Raw genomic sequence first — 20,726 nt, 5'->3', positions numbered from 1 at the left:
GGAGCCCTATCAGCTGGTGCAAGAGTCCTGGAGTGGACCGCATACTGTATACCATGCATGTTGGATCAGCTCTGCATGCTGCATGCAGTGCACAGGGCCACTCCAGGATGCATGCTACATGTATTACTTGCTCTGATTGATTGGTCCAGGATGCACGCTGCACATAGCACCCACTCTGGCCAGTTTGAGATGCATACTGCATGTGGTGTCCTCTCTGGCAGGTCTGGGATGCCTACTGTATGCAGTGCCTGCTTCAGCTGGTCTGGGAGGTTCATGCAAGGCTCGCCCTACATGTTGGATCTGGCACGTGGGGCCAGTTTGTGCACCTGATCAGGACCTGTGCCAGTCATCCAGCTCTGAAGGGCTGAATGAGTTTGACACCCCTGGGTGACAGCAATAATGTGTCCCACCTCAGCCTTTTTTTCCAGGCAGCAGTTAAGTTGAGGAAGGTGCCCATTTGTTTTGTCCAAGTAATGCAAAGACAGGAAAGGAGGAATATGGTCCTTTAATCTGAGAATTATGTTCCACTCTACTAACACCTGCTGTTCTGGCAACTGTTACTCTGTTAGTTAATGTTACATTAGAATCCGATAAAATGAGTCATATTTTCCCTTTTCCTTCATCAGCCAGAATTATATGGTAAATTATATAATGATATATCTTTTGATTATGGGATAAACTTGGTAGTTGCTGCCCATTTAATATGTCTAAGAATTTCCCAATTAGGCCAAAGCTTTCATGAGGAGATGGCCTTTCTAATGCATTCAGAAGGCAATGACAAATTGGACAGATCTCCCACAGATATGAATTGCATGGACTTGATTCTTTCACTGATCAAACTCTTCTCCATTCCCACTGTGTCCATCTCCCTCTGGGCCCTCATTAGTTTAACTGTCATCGTGAATAGTTGGGATTTAGCTCATCCATCTAGGCTTTGTTGAGTTCTGTGCATTAGATATCACTTATCTCTTCTGGTTGCCCCTCTCTATTTAGTTATGTCTGTCTAGAGTTACTTTTAGTATTTTTAAAACAACAGTATTGTTTTAGAGTTTGAGTATTCCTCTTACAATGTGCTGATGTGATCTTGCTACCGTTATTGGATCAGAGTCTCTGAAAACATTGAACTCTAATCCTTTCATTATAGCTTTGTGAGGATTCTGCTGAACTAGATGGTCAAAAACCAGTGCTTCCACTTGATAGGAACATTATGCCAGCAGTGTCGCAACCATTATCTGAAGAATTCAGTGCAGGCAGTAATTCCCCAGAGAGCACCTTGCAACATCCTTCTTTGAATCCAGTGAGAAAGGTATGTGCCACTTTTTTCAAAAATCTTGTTAAAAGAAAACATGCTTTGATAGTATTGAATGGTCAGTGATGGTTTCATTGAAGGTTACACTGAAGTTGGAGGGTTTAAATATGTGGCATGTTTTCTGTCAGCATAATGGTTTGAAAGTAATCAGGCCGTTTTCAACAACGATTACAACATACTCAGGGGTCAGCAATCTCTTGCTATTGCAGACTGCCATTTGTGACCTGACCACCTGCTGCAGGCTGCATATACCTGCCCCTACTCTTCCCTCTCTCTGTCTCCCTCTCTGCCTTCCCGGAGTGCCCAAGCCACCTGTACTTACCCTTACCACCAGTTCACATGGATAGTGACAATGGAAAGGATTAACTTTTGTGGCTTCATAGAAACAGATGCTGCAGAAAGACTAGCTGTAATATGGCAGGTGGTAGGACCCTGGGAATGCCCCTGTAAGCTTCATTAGAGCATGGATTAGTATAACAATTGTTCAGTGACACAGAGCACCATCTCCAGGGGTGGCCATAAAGCCCCTCAAGGCCAACAAATTTTCCTGTACCTTGCTCTATGGGCAGTCCATCTTTGTCTTGTCCTCCATGCCTTGATGGTAATTGTTATTAAAATGTGGGAGAGTGCCCTGATCTTATTGTAATAACTACCAGATTTGTGGTCAAGTCTTATGAGCCAATTGGGTGGCTCCATTCTACCCCTACACTATGCTCTAAGACTCAAAGATGTCATTCTCATTCATGTTCTCCCATTAGTCATACAGCCCTTCTCTGGGCCCTCAGACCTTTTGACTTCTCATTCAGCCCCGAACTGGGCTGCCAGACCCCTCAGTCTTTCACTCAGCCCCTCTCTGGGCTGCCAGACCCCTTCTGGCCTCTTCCTGGACCCTTCTGGTCCCATGCTTTCCTGGTCTCTCTCTGGGCGTGTGGAGCCATCTGGTCTCACTTACTCTTGGTCTCACTCCGAGCCTCTAGACCACTCTGTCACTCTCTCTTGGTCCTACTCTGAGCCTCTGGACCAGAGGTTGGCAGTGGTTTTGGGCAGAGTGCCAAAAATACCTGCAACCTCAACTTCTAAGATGCTGGCATACTGGGGCAGATGGTAGGGGAGCTGCAAGGGTCCTGATCCTTGTTGTGGTAGCACAGACCTGGCACCTTCCCCAAGGTGCAAGGGCCAAGCAAAACGCCTTTGTGCGCCACACTGGGGTTGTCTACCCCTGCTCTAGATTGATCTGGTCCTACTCTCTCTCAGCTCCACTCTGGGCCTCTGGACTCATCTAGTGCTGCTCTTTCCTGTCTTCTCTCTGGGCCTCTGGACCCATCTGGTCCCACTTTTTCCCCTTCCTTTTCTGTCAGGGTGTGGTCCCTTAGCCTTCCTCCACCATGGGGTAATCCATAAGGCAGTGGGAGCTGAGGCTTTTAGGCTCCCCATACTTGCCTTTCCCTGGCATGGCCCATGTGTGATATTTCATGGAGGCTGCTGCACCATGCTAACCAGCCCCAGTAGGATGCAGTTTCAGGTCTTATCTAGGGCCAGTCTCGAGGCCATCCTGTTCTAACTGTCCTGACCCATTTTGGGCTCCCTCTGGTGCATCACGCCTCTCCTGGGCTGTGGTTTTTCAGTCCCTTTCTCACCCCTCTTAGGCTACAAACTTCCAGGCTTCCTTGCCCTGGCTCAATCTCTTGGACCCCTTTTCCTCAAACCCTTCTCCTCAGATGGCACTGCTTTAGCCATCTTCTTCTGGGGGTGAATGCCTCTTGACCCTTTCTTCTTGGGCTGTGGCTACACATGGATTTTTGGCTTATCCTAGGCCCTCGCCTCACACAGGCCAGTTGAGATTCTGAGGATCGGTCCTCCGCTGTCAGCTGTCTCTTCTCTGTGGGTCTGTCCTCTTGGGGCCCCTCCATAGAGCCTCACCCCCAGCTCCTCTCTCTGGACTCAGCCAGACCCCTTTATAGGTCTCTCACCCACAGCTCCTCTCTGGGTTCACCCAGACACTCAGCCCTCTCTCTCAGAGCTCTGGACCCCACCCTGGGTCCCCAGGAACCTCCTTCACACCCATAGTTTCTTCCCAAACTTCCAGACTACTTCTTGTTGTTGTTTCCTTGCTGTCGTACAGGAGCTGCAGCCTTTCTGCTGGGCAACATTCCCTCGCCAGCTTCCAAGATTCCACTGTGAGCTTTGCTCAGGGCGTGGACTTATTATCCGCCTTAAGCCCATCCCTCCTCCTGGGGCAGATGACGCCCTTCAATCAGCCCTAGCCACCACCTGCAGGATCCCTGAGTCAGCCAGCTACTTGGCCTCTTAGTGGCAGGTGCCTTAAGCGTCCTGCCACAATCAGTTCATATATAAATCACACAGAGGCTCTGATAAACAGCTTGAACTGAAGTAGGCCTCTATGTACAAAACTAGGCATGCCATGTATTGGTTACACAGAAGTGCTGGAAAAGTAGTTCACTAGTTTTAGAAGTGCCTCCAAAGCTAACAAATTGACAATGAATGGATAAGACCAGTCAGGACACCAGAGTCAGAGGGTGTTTTTCCACATGCTTCTGGGGTGGGAGAAAGAGGGTGCTTTAATTAGAGTGGCTCTGAGAACCTCTCTAATTAAAGCACTGGCAGCATCTCATGTATCAGTGTCCCCGTGCTTCAAAATGGTGGCAGAGGCACTTTTAACTAAAGCTTGTTGAATGAGCTTTAGTTAAAATGCCCCCGCCGTCATTTTGAAGCATGGGGACGCTGATATACGAGACACAGAGGATGGCTGGAGCATGCTAATTAGCATGCTTCAGCAGTCTTGATTGAGTCTGCTCTGATGCACTGCAGAGAAGAAGCAGCCTCCTTGCTGATGTACAGGCACCCAGAGTGATTTGGCAAACTGGTATCCCTGTTGAATGGGAAGGCTGTGCTAATTGAAGAGAAGTAGGATATAAATGAAGTCACCTAAAGATGTTTAATAATTGTAAGAACTAAGATTTGTATGCTGTAAGCATGAAGTTGTTTTGATTGGTGTATAAAAAGGGGTCAGGGGCTTAGGGGTTATATGAATGCCTGCACCATGCCTCTAAATTACCCGGCTAGCATCATGGGTCAGCTAGTCATGGATGTTAATGTCTAGGCTCATTTGTAATTTGGTTGAGCTCTCTGTCACTAAGAACAAAAATCTGGGGTCTCTTTCTTGTAATGATGACATTGTTAAGGGCACATCATCACCCATAGTATCCTGACAGCATATACAGACCATCCAAACTGAGGGACCTACCACCTGAATAACACTAATGGAGTCGTAACAACGTTGATGGACTTCACCCTAACAGCACTAGTGACTCCCTGGAGACCTGCAGTTCTCCTTGGTGCCCAGCTGCAGCGTTTGGCTTGTTGCAGTTAAAAGTGGAATTCAGACCTAGTGCAGTTAAGGACTGACACAACACCTTGCTCAATTAATGAGAGAAAGGCTTTAATAACTATACCACAAACAAGCTATAAAACTAAATGACAGAAAAAGACTCTAAGTGAGCTATCACAAAAGTCCAGTATCTATTAGCTGCAGTAGTGTTTCTCACCAATATGAGCCGGAAGTGGTTTCAGTCTCCACAGCCCTCTCCAGGCTTGAATCTGTCCAGGAGAGTGACTAGCTGGGTGCAGGTTACAATGTTGCAGTGATTTCTCTTTCTCTCTCTGGAAGTGCATTTTGCCAGCAATTCTGTTTCATTCTTATACTCTTCAGTTGTATAGCTTCAAAACATTCCTCTTTGGTAGCTGGTCGATTAAAGTCAGAACAAAGCAGGTAGGGCGAGACCACCATGTTACAGTTGCTAACTGCTCAGATCCTGTGTTGGGTTGTCCAGTTGTGAAACTTGTTTTTGCAAGCTTTTTGATCAGTCTGGAGGTTGGACTTCAGTCAAACGGGATGGGTCTTGATTGACTGAATGGGATACCTTGGGGCATTGATTACAGGACACTGTTTTGGGTAGTTGTTCTAACAGTGGGGCAGAACCCAAAATATTCTGAATTGGCAATGGTCTCTGGATACATTTGCAAAACCCCAAGCAGACATTGAACACCTGTTCCAAAAACATTAGCCTTAATCAAGGAAGGATATGTCACCAAGGAGGATACAGTCACGTAGGGAGATGCAGGTATTTATGAATGGTTTAGCATAATAAAACATTGGGTACTTTTGCAATTAGCACAGGAGATGGAATCATTTGGGATTGCTTTATTTCACATAGTCCCAGTCATGATCTTGCATTCTTGCGCAAGACTCGCTGTTATTGTAATTTAGAAGTTTAAATTTCATGTATAGGACTGGGCAAGCTTTCATGGTCAGCACTGCTCATCCCCCAAGCTGCCCTGGGCCAGGCCCAGCTTGCAGGTTATAGGTTGCCGACTTGTCACATAACACAATTTGCATCTGTACATATGCAAGCCATGCTACAGCCATGACAAGGAACCTTGCTAAAAGCTACCAGTGAGGGTATCTCTGGCCTGGATCTGGTTAGCATGGCAATTAAAAATAACTCCAATAAATAAATACAAATCCCTTTCTGCCCAAACATTCTACAAGCATGTTAGTAGTTGTTTGGGGAAATAGTTTGTGAGCAGCGTTCCAGTAAAACCATGATTTGAAAGTGTCTTTACAAACAGCTGCATGGTAATTGCTAGTGAATTTTGTAAGCTGTAGAGCAGAATATTGCCTTAATGACTGAAAAGACAGAAAGAAAGAAAGAAAATGAAGAAAAGTTGGAAGATTAGAAATCATTGAAAGGATATAATTGTGCCTTTTATTTTTTTTTCCTTTGTATCTATAAGGAGAAAAATGGTAATTGCTTATATTCATAGGTCATTTATCCATATCCTAAATCCACAGCTTGAGACATGTGACTTGAACCAAGCCTCCATTCACTAGGGAAACCATATACAGAGAGATACTAAGGGTATGTCTACTTTTGGAGGCATCAGCAGGCTCCCTGTGTGACCTCTGAGGTTGAGGCAGGCAAACTGTTCTTTCCACATCCATGCTCTTTTGCCTAAAATTTACTGAACTCCAGTTATCCGTATCTGCGGGTGCCTACTGGTACTTGTGTATTGAGGTGGTATTTGTAGGCATGTGTTCTTATTTTCCTAGCACCATGCAGTCCAGCCCTTTTAGGAATTGGTCTGTGGTACAGTGAGGGACATCTCGTCTTTCCTTAAAGGCCCCAAGGATGATAGTTATTTTAGCCTGCCATGGCATACAGATTTGCCAGCCATGTATTCTTCTCAGTTGTATGGCTGTAGCAGTGGTTGTCAGAATCATGAGTCCACTGAAGGGGCTGTTCAGGACCAGGGCCCAACAGTTCTTGAGGTGAGGCAACCATTCAGAGAAGGTCAAGAATGCCCTTCAGACATTACAAAAATAGGCAAGAGCTCTGGACATGGATGAAGATTACCAGACAGATAAGGAAGGCACAATGAATACTTCCCAGTCTCCATGTTTACACTGCTACAAGTTCATGGATAAGCATTTGGGTTAGTCATAACAAATGGACTGTTGGGTGGGTGCATGGTGGAAGTTTGCAAAGCTGCTACAGCGGTGGTTTACCTGTAGGTTGTTGTCCTCAGGAATGTGCCTATCATCATAGCTGGCTTTCTAATAATGGCATTGTTTCCCAAACTTTTGATATCTGGGGCATACTTTTTTCTGGATTAAAAGTGGAGACACTTCACTCTTGCATCCAAGAGGGTCAGTAGGGAAAAGCAGCAACAGTGGTGCAATTATGGTTTACAGATGTCTGGCTCCAGCACAGCTCCCCAGTGGCTGGAGGCTGCATGTGTACTGTAGCTAGGAATGGGGGTTTTGGGAAAAGTGAAGGTGGCATGGATGCTTAGGAACTCTTCCTCAAGGGAGGCAGTCTCAGGCTGTGATCCCTGGGACCAAGGGGAGGTAAGCAAGCCCTGGGAAGCTGTGGGTGCAGGCACAGCTAGGGTAGGGAGGGTATGTGTAATGAGTGGGTGTCTTGGGGCCAGTTGAGTTATTGGCCTGCCCATTGTCTCCGAGTTAACCACCCATCTACCTCACCTACCACGCCTTTAAATTAATTTAATCAAAGGTGATAACAAGGTGGAAGGCTGCTCATTTACTTGCCCTGATGCCAACAACCTATACACGGCTCCAAACCTTCCCTTCCGTGCCCCATGTCTCGAGGCTGGATGTTAGGCCATGGACGCCAGCTGCAACTTACTTGGCCTAACACCTAGCGTATAATCTGGTGCCTTCATACTGGGACTCTCACTCCCATACCCTCATACTGGGCTTACAATCCCTGTGTCCTCACACTGAGCTCTCCATCTCACTTGGGGCTCCTGGCCTCCCTTTTCCACAGGCTCCCTGCCCAGATTGGGACCCTCTTGATCCCCTCAGGCCCCCCCCACTGGGGCCTCATCCCTTGCTTGATGCTGGACCTTAATTCCCTTCCCCCTCCCCCAGGAGCTTCACAGTCAGCTCCATCATGGACTCAGGGCCCCACCCCCCTAGAGCCTCACACCCAGCTCCTTCATATACCTCAGGACTCGCTGTGAGCCTGGGCGCTGCCTCAGATCCCTTCACCTGACCTGAGCCCTACCTTGGTACTTACTGTGAGCCTGGGCCCTTGCTTTATCTTTGGGGTGTGTTCCCCTAGCCTTTCCCCTCCATGGAGTAACCCACAAGGCAGTAGGGACTGAGGCTTTCTGACACCCCACACTCACCCTTCACTGGGGAGGCACAAATGTGGCATTTCCTGGGGACTGCCCCCCCCAGCAGCAGCCCCACCACACCATCCAGCCCCAGAAGGGTGTATGTAGTTTCAAGTCATGCCCCAAGACCAGGAACCTCCAGCCATCCCCATAGTTCCTGGCCTTACCTCCGAGCTGTTATGAGCAGCAGCTCCAGCCAGGCAATACTCTCTCCTCAGCTGCTTGCAGTAGACTACTGGCTCCGCTGCTCAGAGCACTGTTCTTATAGAAAACAGCTGGGCTCTGTTCCCAGTCAGGCAGTTGTACCTGATTGAGAGTGCAACCACCTGCGGGCTGCTCTGCTGTCTGCCCATGCCCTTGTGAGTAACAGAGGGAGTATAGAGACATTTGTTGGCAAGTGCTCCCCAAAGCTCAGCACAGTGGGGCCAGGGGCCAGGTGTCAGGTAAGAGGGCTGGACCTGGGAAGGCAGGGGGTAGGAGAGAGGCACTTGTACATACCTGCACAACTTTCCCTGCTCTCCTGCCCCCTGAAGGAACCAGTAAATACGGTAACTGAGGGTACTGCTCTCTGACTCTGAAGGCCTTGGTGGACCACAGAGGAGTCTGTGTGTTCAGGAACACTGGCACGGTGCACCATGCTTGGGTACTGAAGAGATCTGGTATTTGCCTTCTGGGACAAGCTGGAATGTTTTTCCTTCCCAGTGACAAAGCCAACAACAGAGTGGTGCTGAAGCTGCCCTGGTAATATGAGCCTGCAAAGAAATTCAGTTACATGCTGTGCAGCTGTGGAGGGATTGTGGAGAGGCAGGCTGAAGGCAAGATCACGCAGTCTCCACAATCATTAGAATACTGACATGCACAGTATGTATACTGTCTGTGAAGCTAGAGGTATTTTTGCAGGAAGTGGACCTTGATGGACTTCTTAGCCAATTCAGAGAACCAAAAGATATTCCCATAAGCAATACAGACTTAAGGTTAAGAGAAACAAAGAAAACTTTGGCATCATGTATTCACATCCATCCCACATATGGCAAATGTAAAATTAGTAATCAGTTAGTAAAGAGTGTGCTGTTTTTCTCTGGGAAAACTGGAGAGTATGTACTGATATGCAACAGGGATTTAAGTTGTTTCTTGTTTTTGTCTAGATTTTTGGGGTGAAGTGACTACTAATCTGTAAAGGGTGTCATACACCTGCTAAATATTATGGACTTTGTTGGATAAAGTTGGATTTATGTCCCAAATGCAAACATCAGCTTGAATAAACCTCTCTGTGATTTCTAGTTTGGGGATATGCAGTGCAGTTGTAATGTGTTATGGTTTGTTTTTTAACATTTTGGGGAAGGGGCTTTTAACAGAGCCTTACAATTCAGTGGGCAGCAGGAGTGGCTTAGAGAAACACTAAGCTTTACAAACCTCACAGGTATGTGCATTTGAACCAGCTGATTATTAACTACAAGGAAGTCTGCTTTTTAAAAAATATTAACAAGTTGCACTTTTGTTTTCCAGTTTGCAACATAAAAATGCAGGCAGTTTGTATGATAGTGCTATATGTTGCTTGTGTTCCCCTCTTGTTTGGAAGAGAAGTGATTGTTCGCGCTATGCAGAGCTTTGGTTACTGATTCAGTTCAGCCTAATTCAGTGGCCGAATCTTCGAATCCAAATCGAATCAGGAGACCCTTTAATCTCTCTGAATTGAATCAGAACCCTCCAAATTGATTCAGAGAGATTTGATGATTTGGGCATAGACACAGCTTTAAATGTTTTTTCTATATACCTCAAGGTACCAGGCGGCTTGTGAATGCTGAGATGCTGAGGTGGATGGGGGGGCCCCCAGCGCGCTTGGCAGCAGATCTGGAAGTGCACCAGAAGCACTTCTGGTTCACTTCTGGGTCTGCCACGGAGCACGTGGGGGAACCTCCCCTCCTCCCCCTGGCTCGGCGACTGGTGCCTCCTGGGTCTGGGGGGGTACCCAGGATCCCTCCATGGCTGATCACTGAGGGGGGTGGTCCCCCGCACTCTTGGTGGCGGACCTGGAAGTGGACTGGAAGTACTTCTAGTCCACTTCCAGGTCCACTGCTGAGCATGCAGGCCCCCTCCTTCCCCCCACCCCCACTCCTGTGGGATGCTTCATCCACCCCACCATTGCAGCATTCACAAGCTGCCTGGTACCTTGAGGTATGTAGAAAAAATATTTAAAGTCGTGTCTATGCCTGAATCACTGATTCTCTGAATCACCAACAAATCTTCAGATTTGGATTCAGCCAAATCAAATCAGGGACAGGGATCCGAATCAACGAATCAAATCACTGTTCCTGATTCAGGCTGAATCTGAATCGAATACAGCCCCCTTTGCACGCCCCTAGTGATTGTTTGTCCTTGCTGTTATTAGAGCTGTCCATAATCCCAGGGAATAGTTGAAAGGTTCAAGGGACAAGAGTTTGTATTGCATGTTGTGCCTGATTAAACACTTAGAGAGGGGCTTCAGCCACAAAAAGTATAGAGGAAACCGTTCTCTGCCTAACCCTGTCCGGGGTACAGGTAGGGACCTAGGGTGTACAAGCATCATCAGTGGTGACTGGTCCTAATTAGGGCATAGGGGCTCGGTTAGGAATCTGTACAAATCTGCATAGGGACTTTCAGGTGTTTGGACCTGTTCAAAACAAGTCCTGCTGGAGTTTTGGTCCTGCTCCCTTTCCATGGTCTCTCTTTCCATTGATCTCTTTAGTTTCTCTGCTCCTGCTCCTCACATGGCAGCAGTAGTTGCTAGAGGTGCACTTATACATTGGTCCAATCTCAGATTGGCACCAATATAAAGAAAATTAACTATATCAGAAATCACCTTTTTTTTGCCTGATGTGGCCAATAAATGCCTTGTGCATGCACACAGCCATGGCATGCACGGGGCCAGGAATGCAGCACGGCAGCTTGGAGAGCTGCATCCAGCTGGTAAGTCTGTTGTGGTGGGAAGGGAAGGGGTGTGTGGGGAGGTAGATCAAGGACGATGCAGTGAGAGAGGGAGTGGAGTTGGGGCAGGGGCTGGGGCAGACACTGCCCAGCGGGGGTATATACCCCAGAAGGACATGGGGGGCATGGGGCCAGGGGGCTGTCTCTGAGCTGGGGCTGGGGCTGCACCAGGCTCTTCCTGTCAGGGGGTGGGTGGAGGGGAGGGCCTGGGCTGGGCTGCTCTTGGGGCAGGTGGCGGTGGTGCTGGGAGGGGAGCTATGGGGGAGGGCAGCTGCCACCCCAGAATTCACTGTAGCCCCCACAACTCCTCCCAGTGCTGCCACTGCCTGCCCCAAGCACAGCCCAGCCCAGCCTCCACCAGGAAGAGCCCAGCACTGTCCCTGACCTGATCCTGCAGAGGCAGCCCATCCCACACACAGATCCAGGGAGAACGTGACCCACATGCCTTCCCGGGATGTGCATAGCGATGGGAGCCGCCCTCCCGCCCTGTGTCCCCTGCCGCTCCAGCTGGCCAGCGCCTGCCTCAGCCTCTGCCCCACTCCCTCCCTCACTGCAGGGACCTTAATTTGCTCCCTATGTCACACACCCCTTCCCTTCCCTTCCCCCTCCTCTTCCACCACAACAGACTTACCAGTCAGATACTGCTCTTCAACCTGCTGGGCTGCATATCAGAAATCAGATCATATTGGCCAATAGCCAATTTCTAAGGAGGCCCAAAAACTCTGCATCAGTGCACCCCTTGTAGTTGCTGGGAATCTGTACCTCTTTTTTGTAGGACTGAGACAACATCCTCCAAAATCTACTTTTTTGCCTTCTGCAGCAATGCATGTGAACTAAGGCCCCTGCATTGGAAGGCTGGGCCTTCAGATCTTGAGGTTGTTGGGAAGAGAGAGAGTCCATAGACAACTTTATTTAAAAATGTAGCAAACAAATTTCCCAAATTATTACTTCGTGACAGGGTTAGACACTGCCATTTTTATCGTATTTGGCACATCTTCCTTTCTCATTTTTGAGCCTGGCTCTGTTTGCAGATGACTATTTAACAGTACAACAGCTGGTCACCCATAACGGTAAGTTCATTCCATCTCTCTGGTTTTAAAGGTTTATAGATGTTCACTAACTTACAGTGGAAGACAAAGTGCTTGTAAACGGTATGTTTTTGGAGTTAGGGAGAAGCTGAGCCTCTCTTACCATCCTGGATTCCCTGGTTTTTTTTCAGGCTGAGAAACCCCTTGAGGACATAAATATTTTCGAAGTCCCTGAATGGCAAAAAGAGTTGGCATTCCAAGCCAGTGGTGGGGTTCCCTCAGTCTATACAAAGGAGATTTTTAAGAGCCTGGTGACTACCCAACACACCAACGAATGGAGGGATCTCTCAAGTTACCAAGGTAGACCAGCAAAGTTTTCTTTACCGCCTCACCTCGCTGACTGACCAGACTTTCTGCTGTGTGACAAATTTGCAATGTCACACGGAGAAGAAAGACCCAGAAGAAAATAAGCTGCTAAAAGCAACACCAGTTAAATGATATCTGCGGATTACTAATGCACACTACTGCCCCCAAGATTCTCCGCTGCCACAGAACACACAGAAGAGAGGGAAGAACCGCAGTGTTTGGACTTTGCCATTGACGGCTTCAGTAATTTATGTGCGCAGAAACTGGTAACACTCGATAGAACCTCTCCCGCAAAACATCACCCAACTGTTCCAGGACAGTTCCCTTGCAAAGAGACTTGCAAGGATCAAACTGACTTCTGGTGACTTTCTGCATTACCAGAAGTTGCCCACTGCAGGAGCTGTAGTTCACAGACAGAATCATAATTTCATTTTTATCCATGTTTTCGTACATCATAATCAATGAACAATGTATTTATGCTGATTTGTGACAGTGTATTAGGAAAAGTCACCTTTGAACTTATACAACCACTCCCTAGAATTGTGTGACCATGTAGCAGCAGTTAGAATAGCTAAGGCAAGACTATGATAAAGTCCCTCTTAGGTTAGATATTTAAATGTTTTCTCCACACATAATTGAAGGGGTAAGGAGAGCAAGCTGTTGCGGAAACTTCTTATGTTACTTCCATCCCTAACTGATGTTTGCCAAACCTCAAATCCTCCCTATTTCTGCACTTAATCCACCAGGAAGTTTCTCCCTCTTATATCCAAATTTCTCCCAAACAATAACAAACATGATGGGCCTTGCTTATGGGTCAGAGATTCTAGTTACTTCACTTCCATTTCTTCAGGGACACTTGTGGCTCCACTGCCAAACAGGTCCTTGCCTAATTCTCCCCAGAGGTCCAGTGTAAGCTGCTTTGGGGGTCATCATGTGTTGAAATATACCCTGGAAGCCCTGTGTGTGAGCTTCCCTCTCTCTAGTCTTCCTTTTGTAAATAAAGCTCCATTCTAGAAAAATAGGGTCATGGAAGACAATGGGTTTACTATGAGGAGCACTGACAAGTCTCCTGTCCACAAAACAGGGGCATGAGCTAGGGGCATTACTGAACCTCTAGTGTGCATTCTTTTGTTGTTTGGTACACCAGCTTGAGCTGTTTGGTTCTGATTTGGCACTCTGATCCAATCTTGATCAAGCTACTGGAAATCTCTTTGTAATGGTGAATGTTGCTGGAAACCTGTAAATAATGGTGCTTGGAGGAGTCCTTCTAGATATTCACCAAGACATAATTGACTTTAGCAAACTTTTTGATGCTATCTCCCATGACATTCTTTTAAGCAAGGAAAGGAACGTCTAAATTAAGCTTCTGTAATGTAAATACACAGCTGATTGGATCATCTTGCACAATAAGTGCCAATCAACACTTCAGTGTCTAACTAGGAGGAGATGTTAAATGGGGCTGCTTAGTTCCAGTACTGTGTAACATCTTCATTAATGACTTAGAGCATGAAACTGAGTGCACACTTAGTAAATGACATCAAGCTGAGTTGGGTAGTAGATGCTTTGGAGAACAAGATTAGGATTCAAAATGACCATAAAAAATTAGAGAAATGGTAAGATGTTAACAGGATGGAATTCCATATGGACAAGTGCTAAGTATGGTGTTTAGGACAGAATAATCAAATGTGCTGCTCCAAACTGAGAAATGGCTGGCTGCTGAAAACAAAAAAGGACCTGGACTACAAGCTGAATATGAAGCTACATGTGTTATTGTTTCACGAAAGGCAATAAGACACTGGAATGTATTAACAGGAGAGCTGCGTGGTAGTTGCAGGAAATGATTCTTCTATTCACTTGAGTTCCAGGACTCATGTGGGGCCCTGTGAAGGACTACACTTCAGGAAAGGTGTGAGAAACTTGGGAAGTGTCCAGAGGAGAGCAATCAAAATGATTAGAGATCTAGAAAACATGTCATGAAAGGAAAGTTTGGAAGAACTGGAACTCTGAAGAAGAGAAGACAAGGGATTTGATAACAGGGCTGTATAAAGAGAGTGGTGATCTTCTGTGCCTAGAGTAGGCAAAGATAAGGAGTAATAGTCTTAAGAGAAGTAGAACAGATTAACTAGAAAGGTTGTAGAATCTCCATCACTGGCAGTTTATAAAAGCAGGTTGGACCAGCACTTGGATGAGATGGTTTAGATAGGGATGATGATCCCCTGAGCAGGGGGATGGACTAGATGACTGCTGTGGTCCATTCCAGCATTATTTTTTTTATCACTTTAAGATTGTGGTACCCATACAAGTACAATTTGTTGTGCTTATTTATGTATTATAAGTGGGCTGTTTGGCAGTAATGACATATTCAAAGCCCTGCTAATTGCTGGTTTTGAAATGAATGTAAAGGACCCTGTCTTTTGAAAATCCCCAGACCGGAATGGGATCACCCATCCCTGTTTCTGCCTGTTCCAGCTGTATTTAAGGATAGGCCTCATGCGTTTCGGCATGGGTAGCTATCCTGGAAAAACTTGCTTTTGTTCTGGATATATTAAGAATTATCTTTCACCTTCCATGGAAGTTGTGTAAGGACATTGTAAAATTGTCTCTTATTTAACTAAATAGAACCCTGAACTGCTGTGGTCAGATCACATAGTAAATGGAAAGGCAAGAGGAGAATATTAATTTTTTGTAATTGAAAGGCAACCTGTATGCCTGCTTCTAGATAATACTTGATATTTGATATTTAAACTGAGGTTCCCAATTCTGACGAATTTCATTATAGTGGGATATCCTTCTTTACTCGTAGCATTCTGCTGGAGTCAGATGCTTTCTTTGGGTATTGCATGATTTCTTTGACACCCCTTCAAGAGGGAGTGATGCAAAGTTGTGTAGGTCAAGAATGCAACAGTAATTCAGAATTAATTGTGTAGTGATACATTTAGCAGTGCCACATAGGAAAGAGTTAAAAATGAGACTACTCCACAGCTTCTATTTATAGCCCAATTTTTTTTTTGCAAAGCATGATTGCTCATGTAATTAGACATCTGCATTGTAATTTTGAAACATATTTCTCATGTATGTACAGTATAATATTTTTGACAAATAGGCAGCCTGTGTCTCTATATATGGTCATCTGTGTGTGTGAGAATGGGCTAATAGCACTGTATGAAAGCAGTGCTAATATTAGTTTAGGATAATCACATTTCTCATAAATGGCAAAACCACAAACAAGTTATACAGATCATACCAAGCAAGAGCAAATAAAGGTATTATACCACGCCATAACATCATGCATTTTTTTTGTCTGCTGTATATTTTCTAATTAAAAGGTTATATTAGAGTTTTGTTTATTTTTTCTGAGCACCATTTTTATCCCATCACTGCCAAAACCATCTTGCTCTAAAAGTTGATGAAAAATTATGAAAGAAAGATTAAAGATGACTTTAAACTATTAAAAATATCTTAAAGTTTGATATATTGCCATCTGTTTGGCAAGAAATGACTGCAGTGTCAATGGACTTCCATAATTTGGCTTTCCAGTGGCATAAAACGTGTTTCTAGCTATGTTAGGTCATGAACATTGACCGCTAAACTATCTCTTTCCCAGAGTTCATGGCAGGTTTTGTTTGAGTGTATGCTTGTAAAGTACAGTACAGTTAGTTTATATGTGTAGCTTCAAATGTTTGCACTCTCACTACTTTTGGGATGATTACATTTCTGACAACCTTGTTGACTTTCCATGTCTGCCCCTGACTAGCTTTATTTTGTGGTTTGAGTACTACTGTCCATATAGGTTGTCTGAATGGGCACAACCATGCTTAGAGTGTTGTGTGTTTTATATAAGTCCTCATTATTCCCTGCAAGATATGTACTAGGCATGAATAAACTCCTTTTAGGAAACCAACACTAGAAACTGAAATCCTCTATCCACAAAGCAGCCATAAGTGTATTTTTGCTGTCTTATCCATATACTCCAGTCCAGGACCAGAGGCCACTAATATCTTGGGTGAAAAAGGAGTTCTGTCCCCATTCTTGTTCAATCCATGCCCCATGTCTCTCTCATAAGAATACCTATAAAGCACTGAATTACAAACTGGCTGTTAATGATTTTTGTGATATGGACATCTGTCTTTTGGAAACTGGACTGAGCCCAGCCAGCTCTTTTATACAAACTGCTCAACAGCTGTTTGATGGGGTAACTAACGTTCAGTCACTACTGTTGTGTATTAGATTTGAGTTAGTGATCTAGTGGAAAAGCTTTCTAGCTTCTGACTTTTGGCAGGGCATACTGACAATAAGGAGAGCAGCAGATAAAGACACTGGTCTGGACTTAAGAAAAGCAGACTTTAACAAACTCAGGGAACTGGTGGACAGGATCCTGTGATAGGTAAATATGATGGGAAAAGGAGTCCAGGAGAGCTCTTGGCCCGCTTAACGGTGCAGGAGCAATCTATCTTAATATGATGGAAGAATGGGTGGTACAACAGGAGCCAGCCTGGCTAGACAGCAATCTCTTTAATGGGTTGAAATTCAAAAAGGAATCCTATAAAAAGTGGAAACTTCATCATAGTACTAGGGAAGAATATGAATAGTGTATGAATGTGGAGGGAAAAAAGTAGGAAGGCCAAGTCACAATATGAGATGCAGTTGGCAAGGGAAATAAAAGGTAATGAAAAGAGATTCCACAGGTATGTCAAAAGTAAAAGGAGGACCAGAGAAACCATAGGTCCCTTACAGAATGCAGAAGGCAGTCTCGTTATTGATGATGCAGAGAAGATTGAAGTATTTAATACCCATTTACTTCAGTCTTCACAATTAGGGGCAGCAACCAAATGACAAGTGTAGTATACAGTAAAGGAGACTAATTGCCTAGAGCAGAAGAAGAGTAGGTTAGTATGCTTAGAGAAGAGGATGGTTAGAGAAGCTAGATGCTTTCAAGTTGGCAGAGCCAGATCATTGAAGATCAGATGTGATCCTGGATGACTGGAAAAGGGCAAACATAGTGCCCATTTTTAAGAAAGGAAAGAAGGAGGATCTGGGGAACTACAACCTTACCTCAACACCTTGAGAGATCATGAAGTAGGAATCTGTTGTGAGGCACCTAGGAAAAAAGAATGTGATAAGGAAGAGCCAGCATGGATTCACTAAAAGCAAATCATGCCTGACCAACCTAATTTCCTTCTGTGATAAGGTGGCAGGCTCTGTGTATGGGGGAAGAGCAGTGGATGTGATATACTGTGATTTTAGCAAGGTTTTTGACACTGTCTCTTATGACATTCTCATTAACAAACTAATGAAGTACAGACTAAATGAAAATGTATCCATCTTGGAGTACAATATCTTGGATCATCATGTTCATTGGATTGTCAGCACTGGCTCAATGTCTAGTTGGCAGGAGGTATCAAGTGGAGTTTCCCATGGGTCTGTCCTGGGTCTGATATTATTCAATATATTAATTAATTATTTGGAAAATGGGATCAAGTGTACAATTAGCAAATCTGCAGACAACAGCAAATTAGGTGGAGTTGCAGATACTCTGAAGGGTAGAGCTAGGATCTGGAATGACCTGGATAGACTGGAGAAATAGTCCACAGTCAGTGAGAAGAGATTCAACAAGGACAACTGCAAAGTCCTGCACTTGAGACAGAATTATTGCATGTACAAATACAGACTGGGGGATGATTGGCTAGGCTGTAGTACTGCAGAGAAGGACCTGGGGGTTACAGTGGGCCATAAGATGAATATGATCAGTGTATTCCTGTTGCAAAAAAAAAAAAGCTAACAGCATCCTGGGTTGTATTAACAGGAGTGTCACTTGCAAACCAAAGGAAGTGATCCTTCTGCTCTATTCAGTGCTGCTGCAGCCTCACCTGGAGTACTGTGTCCAGTTTTGGGCCTCACACTTCAAGAAGGATGTGGATAGTTTGGAAAGAGTCCAGTGCAGAGCAGCAAACATGATTAAGGGCCTGGAAAATGAGACTAATGAGGAAAGGCTGAAAAAATAGGACTACTTTGTCTGGAGAAGAGAAGACTGAGGGGAGGCTTTGATAACAGTCTTCAAACTACAGAGAGGAAACAGGGTCTAATTACAGAGAGGATGCAGATGGGCTGTGTCTATGCCCATAGGGGACAGGCTGGGAACAATGGCCTCAAGCTGCAGCAGGGGAAATTTAGGCTGGAGATTGGAAGGAACTTTCTGACTGTGAGGGTGGTCAAACATTTTAACAGGCTACCTAGGAAAATTATGGAATCTCCATCTTTGGAAGTTTTCAAGACTAGGCTAGACAGAAACTTGACTGGGATAATCAAGGATGATGCTGCCTCAAGCAGAAGGGTGGACTAGTTGACCTTGGGAGGTCCCTTCTAGCCCTACCTTCCTACAGTCTATGATGAATTATTAATTTTCAAATATGAAAGAATTGGTAGTATATTTTGGAGCAAATGATAATTTTATAAAGTTTGGTGTTTTTAAGCCTAACTGTGATTTCAGTTGAACTGCACATGACACTTGTTTAGTGTGAATGAGTTGCTTTCCTTCATAGTTACAATGAGCTAGAGGTATAGCTTTTAAGCAGGTACTATGAAGAGCTAGGAATAAGTTTTGCCATTGCCCATGTGTACCATGTACCTCATTTACTAGGAAGCTACACATACCACAGTGAGATATTGTCATGCTCACAGGATTAGGTGCACCTCTCTCCTCTTCATAGCCTCTCTGAAGACACTTTACCTCCCTTAGGGTTACATCTTACAATTCACGTGTTCATGGACCAGGTGTTTATAGGAGGAAGATTCTTTTGAGCTGCTGTTTCTCCTCCTGTATTGTGTTCCTTACAATACCTTCTTAAACTAACCCAATGTATTCATATAGTAAATATTCCAGTAACCTGGTCAACATGTGGTATGGATAAAGTATTACAGAACAGCTCCATATCTGTCCCAGACATCACAGAAATACTTGAACTTAGTGGATCCCATCAAATATTCCTCATCACCTCAGTATGCCTCATGGTTTCTTTTTACAATTGTGATAGGCCTGCATCCTGGCAGTTCAAAATGGAATCTGTTCCTCTTCTATCAGATATACCTGGATTTAGGTGGAAGTATATGTTTTTTTCATTTCCCAACGCATCAATTCTCCTAAGCTTTACTAGTTACCTTTGCTCTACTACAGTTCCTGTGCTTGCCTACAATGATCTTTTGCCTACAGTAAAATTTTAACATTTCTTAAGAACACGTTTTTGGGGGAAGATTTGTGTTTTCTCTTATGTCAGTCCAGTACTGAGAACGCTATCAGCACTCCTACAAATGATAGGAATAGTTTGATACTTGAATCTGGCATGTGTTTTTTTGGGAGGAGGATTTTTTTGGGGAGGAGGATCTGAAACATAGATCTTTTCTGCTTCCAAAGTATTGGATGAACAGCACAAATATGTTCATGCTTAATACAATTAGCTACATTTCTCAATATGTTAATTTAACAACACCCATCGCTTTGACCTGGAAAGAAGGATAAATAAAACATGAAGCTGCTTGCTCTGTTAGAATCATTTTCTGCATCCATTTTAAACTAGGTCCATTTCATTAAGACAAAATGTTAAGGAAAGTTTGTATTGTTATTGGGAAATACAAATAGGAAGCATATGTAGCCTATATTATCAATGCTATTGCGAATGGCGAGTTAAACAACTGGATTGGAGTAGTACATTTGTTTAACCTCCTGGCATAATGAGCTGCCAGGGGGATTGCTCCACTTAATACCAGCCGTTCATTAGTCTACAACCATTCGCTCTGTGTTATTTCCATTCTAGCAAAGAGAATTGGTGGTTCCTAGTTTTAGCCTTCTTTATAAGTGACAGTGTCAACAGCCTTGAGACTTTGCCAAAATAATCCTAACAAATCCTAATCCCAGTCTTTCAAGGTAAGTATTTGTATCTCAGAATTCTTCTGTGTTAGTGGTGCATGTTTACACTGGACCTTTCTCATATGCAACAGTGATGAAAGAAATATTTAAACTGCACAATGTGTTGTTTTTTAATTTTCTAATAGCACTCTGCATGTTCTTTGTTCTTTCCTTTCACTTCCATAGGTATGAAATTTATGGCAGAAAGGATTTTTTGGCAATTGAAATTGTAATAGTGCAATTATATTATTAAGATCATCAGGCCAAAATTATTTATTAGATAATGGGAATTCCATGTGTAATGACACAAATGTATTTGTGTGTGGTAAGATTTACATTAAAATGTCAAAGTCTAAAGATTATCCTACAAGAAGCCACAATCTACCCAAGAGCATAATTAATGCTTGTTGTTGTTCAAAGGGTGCAATGTAAAAGCACA

General features: G+C 44.5%; 1 protein-coding gene across 2 annotated transcripts in view; it reads left to right on the top strand.

Annotated features, from left to right (window-relative positions):
- Window positions 1–20,726, top strand: part of TRIM66 (tripartite motif containing 66) — an 84,345-nt gene that overhangs the window by 41,781 nt on the left and 21,838 nt on the right. For both annotated transcript variants that reach the window (XM_019552065.1, XM_019552064.1), the window contains one exon: window positions 1,145–1,306. In XM_019552065.1, the coding sequence (XP_019407610.1) occupies window positions 1,145–1,306 (162 nt within the window). The remainder of the gene's footprint in view (window positions 1–1,144; window positions 1,307–20,726) is intronic.

This window comes from Crocodylus porosus, unplaced genomic scaffold (assembly GCF_001723895.1).
Source record: "Crocodylus porosus isolate Cpor-Errol unplaced genomic scaffold, CroPor_comp1, whole genome shotgun sequence".
Lineage (NCBI taxonomy): Eukaryota > Metazoa > Chordata > Crocodylia > Crocodylidae > Crocodylus > Crocodylus porosus.
This window is presented reverse-complemented; position numbering and strand designations above follow the sequence as displayed.